The sequence below is a fragment of the Phoxinus phoxinus genome, assembly GCF_949152265.1.
Source record: "Phoxinus phoxinus genome assembly, chromosome: 17".
Lineage (NCBI taxonomy): Eukaryota > Metazoa > Chordata > Actinopteri > Cypriniformes > Leuciscidae > Phoxinus > Phoxinus phoxinus.
This window is the reverse complement of record NC_136892.1, coordinates 11338168-11348740: the sequence shown is the minus strand read 5'-3', so window position 1 is coordinate 11348740 and position 10573 is coordinate 11338168. Positions and strand designations below refer to the sequence as shown.

At 37.2% G+C, this 10573-nt stretch overlaps 1 protein-coding gene across 1 annotated transcript; it reads left to right on the top strand.

Annotated features, from left to right (window-relative positions):
• The first annotated feature begins 295 nt into the window (after positions 1–295).
• On the top strand, positions 296–8207 carry poglut3 (protein O-glucosyltransferase 3). The gene is made up of 9 exons (XM_079585121.1): positions 296–761; positions 1594–1788; positions 2343–2626; positions 2831–3047; positions 3133–3329; positions 4017–4211; positions 4379–4483; positions 6262–6518; positions 7015–8207. Exons 1-8 carry the CDS (start codon positions 533–535, stop codon positions 6400–6402), a joined length of 1563 nt encoding a protein of 520 aa, XP_079441247.1. The 5' UTR covers positions 296–532; the 3' UTR covers positions 6403–6518; positions 7015–8207.
• The last annotated feature ends 2366 nt before the right edge of the window (positions 8208–10573 follow it).

Here is a 10573-nt window from a genome sequence, read left to right as displayed (position 1 = left end):
ATTGTTTTGTAATGCTTTTTAATTTTGTCTAAGCTCTGTGCGGAATATAAAAAATGACCTTGATAATCATTGAAAAAAGACAGATGAAGCAGCACATTTTGGCACTTTATTCACGCAAGTCAATTTTCACCTATACAATTTTATAAAACTAAAATTTCATTAAAAATACAAAATAGGCCAGTGTTATTTTTATTACAGTCTATGATTTTGCACGAAGCACTTTTCATATGAACTGCATTGTGACTACATTATGAACTTCCATTCTCATAAGATCCGGAACTCCTGAATAGTTTTTGAAACTCGCCGGATTTATTATCGAGGCGCACCGCAGCACAAACGCCACACTTAAAAGCCACCCACATTTTTGTTTAACTTGCTATTTTCTACCTTAATACAACAAGTCCGTGTCTATAAAACAGGAAAACGCAAAACACGTCTGTATTAACCATGGCAAAAAATTATTAGCAGTTTTGCAGCGAACTTGAGCTGTAATTCAACTCCCTCTTGCTCAGCGACAGGAACAGCAGATAAAATGATCCCTCATATAAACATTAGAAACGCTTTTGCAAACATGCCAAATGTTGCCTTCGCCCTGGTAATTACAACAGCTTTAAATGTAGGCTTTTGTCAGAGTATTGATATTAATCCGGGTAAATGTCTCGTGTGGGGTCCTGGACTGAATCCTGATGTTGTGCTTCCTGTCAGATACTTCTACATTCAGACTGTTGATTCACGAGGAGAAAACATCACTGTCTCCCCTGGTAAGAATGTAATATATAATCATATACAGCCTGGGTGTAATTAATTACTGTAATTTAATGACTTATTTTCTGTTATTTAATTAGTTACTTCTGATGTAATTGCATGAAATACTAGAACAATTCAATAATAGTGGATTTAACATCAAATTTGCATGTTAAAATATATGTTTTAAATGTAATCTTCTCCCTTTACACACTTTGGTCAGTTCAAGAATAATGTATGCAATTTTATACATTAAAACGTTAAAAGAACAGTTTCATGTCTGTCCTTGAATTTTTCATCTGATGGTTGAGGTTGATATCACATTTGGAAAGTAATTAATAACTAATGCAATACTTTTTAGAGAGAGTAATTAGTACAGTAATCTAATTACACTGTTAAAGATAGTCATTTATTAACTTACCCTACACTGATCATATACAAATATCTCTTGGAAATAGGGGTTATCCAAAAGGGGGAAAAAGAGAAAAAACTTAAATCAGCCTTAAAGTTTCATGACATTTTTATTTTTTGAATGAATGTACGTTACATTATTCAGTTTTACATTATATAATGTAATGGTGTTTGTATGTGTTTTGAATAATTTTTTTTGAATTATTATTACGGATAACCAGATTTTTCAGATCTCTGTTTCAGTAATACACAGTTCTTCTGGTTTAAAAGGCCAGTAGCCTATTTAGTTGTAAAGTATTAGCCTAGTAATCGATGCAAATATAATTTTTTTGTTTTTTTTCCCCTTCATGTAAATTGACTGAAATTTGTTTAGTTCAAACCAGTGTATGTCAGTGTCTTTTCTTGCACACTTTATGGTTACTGTTTATTTTCTTTTAGTTAAAGACTCTTTCAAAGTGACAATATCCTCATTGGAAAATGAGTATCTTCGTGTCCATGTCCCAGTGCCATTGGATCGGGGCGACGGCTCCCTGCTTGTCAGATACCGACTCTATGGAAGTTCTTTGAAGGGTTTGAAGATTGAAGTTTTGTATCAAGACAAGCCAGTGGCAAAGTCACCATACAGTCTTAGGGGTAAAACATTTTTTGGACATTGATAGAATGTGGTCTATAGGCTTAGTTTTACTCAAAACTTTATATTTTGCTTTCGCACTTGTAGTGAGATTCCATCCACATAATTACAGTACTAGTAGTGGTGTACTTCAATTATTAAGTCTATTTAAAAAACTGTACTTGCAGATATATAATATAATAGGCCACTTAAGTGTAACTGGAGGACACTTTCATGATTATTTAAAAAACTTTAAAATTTAAAAGTACACTTTGTATTTAATGTCAAATGAAAAGTTTTTCTTGATCTTTTCCTTTTGTCGTTTATAGAAGTACACTTATTTTGAACTAAAGCACATGTGAAGTACTTGATTATATTTGTAACTGTAGTGTGAAAAAATTACACTTACAGTTAATATAGTTTATATGGACTGAATCGGTATAGTATACTCTTTAAAAGTATGCAAAATTATACATCTATTAGTATTATGTAAAGACAAACTCTTTTTCAAATGATCTGTAATTCTTTTAAAAGTTTTTGCGAAATATGCATCATAAAATCTTTTTAATTCCTCCAGGTCCTGTTTATCATGAATACTGTGATTGTCCAGAGTCCGATGTGGCAGCGTGGCAGGGGGTCATGCAGTGCCCAGAGGAAGACCCCCAAATTCAAGAGGATTTCAGTTCATTCCCATCTATTGACCTGCAGCAGCTCCTGCAGGAGGTCCCAATGCGCTTTGCAAAGCGAGGAGGACTCATTCACTATACCATCTTAAACAATCAGGTGCATCGGCGCTCCCTGGGCAAGTACACCGATTTCAAGATGTTCTCGGATGAGATCCTGCTCTCCCTCGCTCGAAAAGTAAGCTAAACAATTTGGGGTCCAAAATAAAACCCATTCGTGAATGCTTCTATTTGTTTTTGTTTTTTTTATAGAAAAAAAAAAATCATTATAATTGTCATCAGCACTTATTATTGTATTTATTTTTTCATTTTTTATGGTGATTCATTGGACACATTGGTCATATCAACTATTTTATTGTTATATCTGTCCTGTCTCCACCAGGTAAAAATGCCTGATGTGGAATTTTATATTAACGTAGGAGACTGGCCAATGGAGAACAGGAAAGTGAATGACAAACCCGGACCAGTGCCTATTATCTCATGGTGCGGCTCCACGGACACACGCGACATCATTCTTCCCACATACGATATCACACACTCATCCTTAGAGGCAATGAGAGGCGTAACAAATGACCTGCTGTCAGTCCAGGGGAACACAGGTGCTTCTTCGAACATGTCAAATCTCCAATATTATCTTACTTTCCTTTGTCTCACCTTTCTGGACTTCTTTAATGGTTTTCCCAGGTCCTGTGTGGTCAGATAAAACGGACAAGGCGTTCTTCAGAGGCAGGGACAGTCGAGAAGAGCGCTTGCGCTTGGTAACCATGTCCAAAGAAAATCCAGAGCTGCTCGATGCGGGAATAACAGCGTTTTTTTTCTTTCGTGAACGGGAGAAGGAACTTGGAAAAACGCCGCTGGTCGGTTTCTTTGATTTTTTTAAGGTAAGTAATGTGTCGAAAAAGCTTCATTAACCCCACTGGGGTCGGCAAACGCGCCGGCGCGTTTTGCTCGTTTTTGTTTTTACATAGCAGTAAAATAGACTTAAAATACTCTATTTTAAGTCATACAGACTCATTTTTGCTCATACAGACTTAAGAAATATGAAAAAATAAGCTGTTAAATGTCTACAAATGTCTTTTGTAAAACAACAAAAAGTGTTTTACAAACGTTAAATCAATGTATTGTTTTATGTGAACGATTAGGCAGGATGATTTTTAGATCATTTTGAAGGAAAAACTCTAGGCGACAACATCCATTACTCAAAAGCATTGTAAACACATATTTAGTATGTGTTTTGTGGCGTTATTTCAGACACTTTAATTGTTTGTTTTTTGAATAACCATGCATAAACATAATTCTCTCAAAAATACAAATGTAAAAACATGTACATGCATGTTGCTCACATATTATGGTAGCCCTGTTTGTAATAAATAGAGTGAAATTACACCTTTGCCATTAATATGTTTATAAGCAACTGAAAAAAGCACAAATGTCAGGGCATGTCAGAATATCTCAAGGACCCCAAAAACCCCTTAGGGTTAAACTGCAATATGCTTTTTCTCTACTTAATAAATGACACAGATTAAGAATTGTGACATGCTTTGCTCTACTCTTGAAAATCTCTTTAGTACAAATACCAGATGAATGTGGATGGAACAGTAGCAGCCTATAGGTTTCCGTACCTGATGCTGGGCAACAGCTTGGTCTTAAAACAGGATTCGCCATACTACGAACACTTTTACACACATCTGAAACCAGGTGTGCACTACATCCCAGTGAAGAGGGACCTTTCCGACCTCATCGAGAAGATTAAATGGGCTAAGGTACAAACGTTGTCCTTACTCTTGGAGCACATTGAATGTGTATAGTAACAGCATACATTTACATGTAACAATGACAAACTTGCAAAAAAGAGACCCATATTATATGCAAAACAAAAAAGGAAAATCTTGTAATTGTTAGAACTTGAATATGTACTTAATGTACGCAGAACAATGACACAGAGGCGGAGGCCGTAGCTAAAGCGGGACAATCGGTGGTGAGAGATCTGCTTCAGCCTCACAGACTCTACTGCTACTACTACACTGTTTTTCAGGTAAGAATCTGTCATTTACAACAATAAATACTGAATGATGTATTGATAAATGTTAAGTGCCTCCTAATGCATTCAATATCTACAGACAGATTTTGCATTGCTTGGTCAGTTTTGACCCTTGAACTTATAAAACTTCATATTTTCTAACTAAAACCATATCGTATCTGATCATCAATAGTTTCTCGTTAATGAGTGTATGTGAAAAAATGTCTAAGTTTTAAATATTACCATGTTATTACTACATGTACCCTTTTTTATAAAAAAATATTTAAAAATGTCAAAATAGTTTTTTGTTTTGTTTTTAAAAATATATATTTTTTGTCTGTTTTTTGTCTCTCTTTGCGTGTGCATATTTATGTTTACCAACTAAGTTCAGACCTAAAAGTGTGTGTAAGATTTGGCAAAGAGGCTAAATATATTTTTAAATATATACATTTATACAATATATGTATTTGTGAGGCAAATCAAACCAATAGACCAAAAACTGACCTGCCCCTGGTGAGATGAGCTTTTAATAAAACTTGACAGTCTATAGCCTATTCAGTAGAAAAAATACAATTTCTGTCATTAACTACTCACCCATGTCATGTCTTTCCAAACCCGTAAGACCTTCATTCATCTTCGTAACACAAATGAAGATATTTTTGATGAAATCCGAGAGGTTTCTGAACCACCCATAGTATAGGCTGCAACGTCATTGCAATTATCAAGGCTCAGAAAGATAGGAAAGACATCGTTAAAATAGTTCATGTGACTAGTGGTTCAACCTTAAGGGGAGACACGGCAGGCAAAAACATCATTTTTTTTCACTTTCTCCTGTACAATGTTGTTGGATCCAAATATGGTAATTTCCTTTTTTATCAGCAACCAGTCGTGAAAGTACAATAGGGCATTTAACTCTAAAAGCGAACTCTCATTGGCTGATGTCAATCTTTAAAGGCCGTTTTCTCAAAATGTGTTTTTTCCTCATACTCAGAGCCAGAAATCTCCACTTCAGCAGCACTTACATACACCAAGCTTTCCAGTTGTGTTCCTATCTATATTATTAAGGTTTTTACAGAGGGGTTTGTTCATATATCATTCAGATTCTGATTTATACAACATTTTATACCTAAAAACGGGGCGAAAATTAATTTTTTATGGCTGTTGACAGTTTTTTCTGTGATAAAGAAAAAACTCACTTTTTAGAGTGATAAAAAGAGATATCCAAAATCCTCTCTGTAAAAACCTTTGGCTCTAATATGTCAACAAAATGAAACAAGAATTTTGAATTTGGCTTTATCCAATGTTCAAATTTCTCTTCTGGAAATATATGCAAATTAGCGCATACTTAATGAGAGAATACGTAATTTGCATATTTAAACACAAATATTCAAAAAACTTGTTATACAAAAGATATTTGTCTTAATGTCAGTAATCAGATGGGGAAGTTTCATGCTGATATCTATTAGTTTTTTTTCCCCTATTCACCTGGGACGTCTCCCCTTAATGCTATGATGCGACGATAATAATTTTTGAGCGCAAAACCCCCTAAAATAACGACTTTATTCAACAATCTCTTCTCTTGCACGTCATTCTCCTACGCTGTTGACGTAGTGTAAACAGTGCAGCACTTTCGGGTTTTGAACGACATGCGGGTGAGTAACTAATGACAGAATTTTCATTTTTGAGTGAACTAACCTTTTAACAAAAGCTGTCATCTGCAAGACTTTTCTGGGTACAGCTAACACGGAGAAAGTAGTAAATGTAGTCAATTTGTGTGTCCTGTCCTTTTACAGACCTATGCAAATCGTCAGAGCACTCAGCCTCTAGTCCATCCTGATATGGAAATAGTGCCTCAGCCATCCGATCACGCTGCACTGTGTGACTGCGAGAGGAGATCAGAGGACCAGAAACTTCAGCAGAAGGACGAGCTCTGACAAAGAACTCTCATCTGAGACAAGTGTCTCAAACATGCACATTGCACACGGAAGTAAGAGTATTGAATGGAACACAAAAACCATTCAAATAAATCAGAATGGTTTGTTGTGTATCAGTGTTGCCAGATTGGAAATGTCCAAGTATCGTACCAGAAGCTCAAAATTATCGTATTTGGAAGAAAATTATCGTACACGATGAAAACATGCGCAGAATTCTCCAACGGGGTGGTGGGGGGGGGGTGGTGGTGGGGGGGGGGGGGGGGGGGGGGGGGCTTGGTTGGGTCCTTACCATAGACTGTAAAAAAAAAATAGGTCCTTACATGCGCTTCGTGAGGCACACACGCACACGCACACTAGCCATAGACAGTATATGACACTAGCACACACACGCAAGGTCTCTCGCTCCCTTTCTCTGCTGTGCACGCTCTACACATGCGCGCTCTTGCTCGCTCGATCTAGATTCCGGGAGATTTTTTAACTAATTTGCGGGCAATTCTGAAATTATCGTACATTATGGGATTTTTTCCATTATTGATCGTACATCGTACAGAGGTCAAAATTATCGTACAAATACGATAATTATCGTACGTCTGGCAACACTGTTGTGTATAGATATAAAGGAATGATATACTTTTGAAGGATGAACGATGGCTTACTTGAGTTTTGATAGGAGTAAAATGTTTAACCGTTTGTTTATCTGACTGTGCCTGTGCATTATGCTATTACTCCCACTTTGTTTTAAATTATTTTATTTTCTAATTTTTTCAGCTTTTTTACATTTTTAATTTCACAGAACTATTGAGTGTAACATTTTTGCTTTGATTTTTTCTTCTGTTTTTGGTTTGATTTTGTATAATTTTTCCCCTTGTTTGTCCTTACTAATATTACTTTACTCAGCATTACTTATCAGTATGGAAAGGAAAGCAGGGGTGATAAATAACATTTGACATGGTGGAACAATGTAAAACCTGTGACTGTGAGTAGCCTAGTTTTGTTTTTAAAACTTTCTAGTAAATGTTCTGAATGAACTAATGTACGCTATAGCTCTATACTGTATGTGGGTCAAACTTAAGCTCATTGCCCAAAGACAACATATTCTAACAATTCATGCATCAGTGGATTCTGTGACGACTCAGAATGAATGAGAATTAATGGTTGAACTGATCTTTTGGTCACACAAGTGTCAGTTTGACTAGACGTGGAGTTTGTGTCTCAGACCTCAACAAAAAAAATCATCTGGGTTCCCAAAGTCTGAGCTTAAATCATGCTTGCCTTAAACTTGTACACATTCCAATTGTTCAGTGCCAAACATCTATATTCTGTGTGGTAATATAGGTGACGTTTGTCAACTCAAGGATTTCCTTTTTTTAATGAAAAATAAATAAATCAAAACTATTGTTTCATAATAATCTTTAATCATAGTAAAGAGCTCTGTGTGCTGGATTTTTCATTGTGTTTTGACATTTTTGTGGTACTATTTTTCTACTTATGCATATTTACAATGCCAAAATGTTGGATAACACTGGAATCTCAACCCACTGGCAGCAAGAGGGACAATGGCTGCATTTTAAACAAGATAAATTCACCTCAAGGGAACTTTGGAGTGAGAGCAGTCATTGCCAGATTCGCCACCATATTGAAGACTCATTCCAATCTGAAGCGCTCAAAACTGGATGCTTCAATGAATGAGGATATTTGTTTGGTATGGTTTCAAGTGGATTGTGTTACTCATTTGTTCCGGTGTAGTTCTTCATTAATGGAGCATTAAAGTGTTACCAAATGGGCACAACTGATGTCCATGACGTATGCAGTGGTATCTAAAAGTTTTTTTTATTTTCCATCGATTTCTGTGGTCGTGGCTCCTAAAAGGTGATACGTTGTACAGTTAGAGAGGTTCAAAGATGGCCGCTGTCACGGTCTCGCGACCAAAAATAGGTAAGGAATAACCTTAAGAGGGAATAACGACGGTCCGTTTAATATAGGCTAAATACTGTAGCCTACCCTCAAAACACTGCTCAGACGATATATTTCAAGATATTTTGGGGGTTTTGTTCTAAAAATGCTTGTGTTAATTTTTCACGCATCTAATCGCATCCGGTGCTAATTTCAATAGCGGGATCGTTTGATTTTGGTTCATTCACACTGCCAGTGATTAACAGGTGTTGTGCCAAATTATTACCCAGTGATTAACAGGTGTTGTGCAAAAATGATTACCCCCCTCGTTGAAGTCAGTAGCCTACCTGATTGCCTAATCCTATTTTCCGAGAGAGAGAGAGAGAGAGAGAGAGAGAGAGAGAGAGAGAGAGTGAGTTGAGAAATCAGAGTTGAAAAAGGTTAACAAAACACTTAAATCAGCGTTAACATTTTTAAAAGATCTGTAGCCTACGTTGAATCAATGTCATGTCTTTAACAAGAAGTGGCCTCCTTTTGAATTATGACCATAGCCTTCATTAGCATTTTGATCAAAACACATCTTCAAAAATCTAAATGTATGTACTACTACAAATATAAACTATTATTATTAATAACAATAATAATGGATCATTTTTACCTCAAAAAGTGCAATTTGTGTGTGTGTGTGTGTGTGTGTGCCTAGAGCATGCATTATTTATTACATTTTTTTAACATAGGCTACACTGTCAAGAAAACATACTTAAACTAAAACCAGCTAAAACTAAATACATTTCTTATAAAAAAAAACGTAATATTTTTCCGTTACCACGCTACAATTGCTATTGGTTGTTTAAGAAAAACGTTCTAATAAATATTGTGACTCAGTTTGTTAAACTTTCTCGTAATAATGAGTTGATTAACAAGAGAAAAGTATAGGCTCTTGGAGTAAGGATCTATTATTTTGTCCACTCAGGGCTTCACAAAAAAACCCCGGCTAATTTTCCATTTCATTATATTTATTTAACTTTTGCACAAACCTGGTCAAAACTAAATAATATAGTTCTTATAAATTGAAATAGGTGAACGTACTCGGTTACTAACGTAACCTCGGTTCTCTCTAGAGAGAGGAACGAGTACTGCGTTGTCGTAGCAACGCATTGGGGAAAATCCTTTTCCACGAGAATACTGAAGCAAAAAATTATCCTTAATTTTGTATCAATGTAAAGCGCATTGCCACAGCATACAGACCTAGGCGAGACAGCTCGCGCGCCTATTGGCTGCTGTGCAGCAAATGCTTAAGCCAATGGAGCGAGCCCTAGAGTGACGTCACACCCAATGAGGGCGCTTCGCGCCCTCCCGCGTCATGTCCCGCCGAAACGGGCGTGGCTTAGGGCTATATATTTCGCTCACAGGCTTATGAACTCTGATTTTTAAAGCGAAACAACCAGAGCGCAGACACGGCAAGAAACGCAGTACTCGTTCCTCTCTCTAGAGTGAACCGAGGTTACGTTAGTAACCGAGTACGTTCTCTTACGAGAGATACTCTCGTACTGCATTGTCGTAGCAACGCATTGGGGAACACCCTGTAAGACGCCGTGTATGCAGTGATCCGACACCATAGACCCAGAGCACTGAGCTGGGGTTCATACAGTTCATAATCACCTATAGGACTCACAGAGAATCCTGAAAGAGGTGGGTTCTAACCACCATCTCTCACAAAATTGACTGCACATAGCAGATCAGCACAAATTGACTGCACTCAGCAGTTCAGCATAACAATGGCATAAAACGGCGACTGAAATCTCAGTCTAATATAAACACCGTTATTTCAAACCGATAAAATCCTGGCCTGTAAGGCGGGCACCTCGAGGTTGTAAAACCTGATAAATGTAGACGGTGAGGCCCAGCCTGCCGCCATACAAATATCCTGTAAGGCAATCCCACTCGACCCAGCCCACGAAGAAGCCATACTTCTCGTGGAGTGCGCTCTAACACCCAAAGGGCACTGAATGCCTTTGGATGCGTACGCTAGAGCTATAGCGTCTACTATCCATCTGGATAGACTCTGCTTCGAAGTGGCCAGTCCCTTGAGACGCCCACTAAACGAAACAAAAAGCTGCTCCGTCTGTCTGAAAACAGACGAGCGCTACACGTAAGCTCTCAATGCCCTCACTGGGCAGAGAAAATTATCGTCCGTATTGTCCCCGGTGACCGGAAGGGCAGACATGGAAATAACCTGCGCCCTAAACGGTGTGTTTAGGGATTTTGGAACGTAACC

Coding starts and splice junctions, on each gene's coding strand:
- poglut3 (XM_079585121.1), top strand. CDS start 533: ATGATCCCTCATATAAACATTAGAAACGCTTTTGCAAACATGCCAAAT. Junction 2,627..2,830: donor TGCTCTCCCTCGCTCGAAAA/GTAAGCTAAACA, acceptor TGTCTCCACCAG/GTAAAAATGCCTGATGTGGA. Junction 3,048..3,132: donor GTCAGTCCAGGGGAACACAG/GTGCTTCTTCGA, acceptor TGGTTTTCCCAG/GTCCTGTGTGGTCAGATAAA.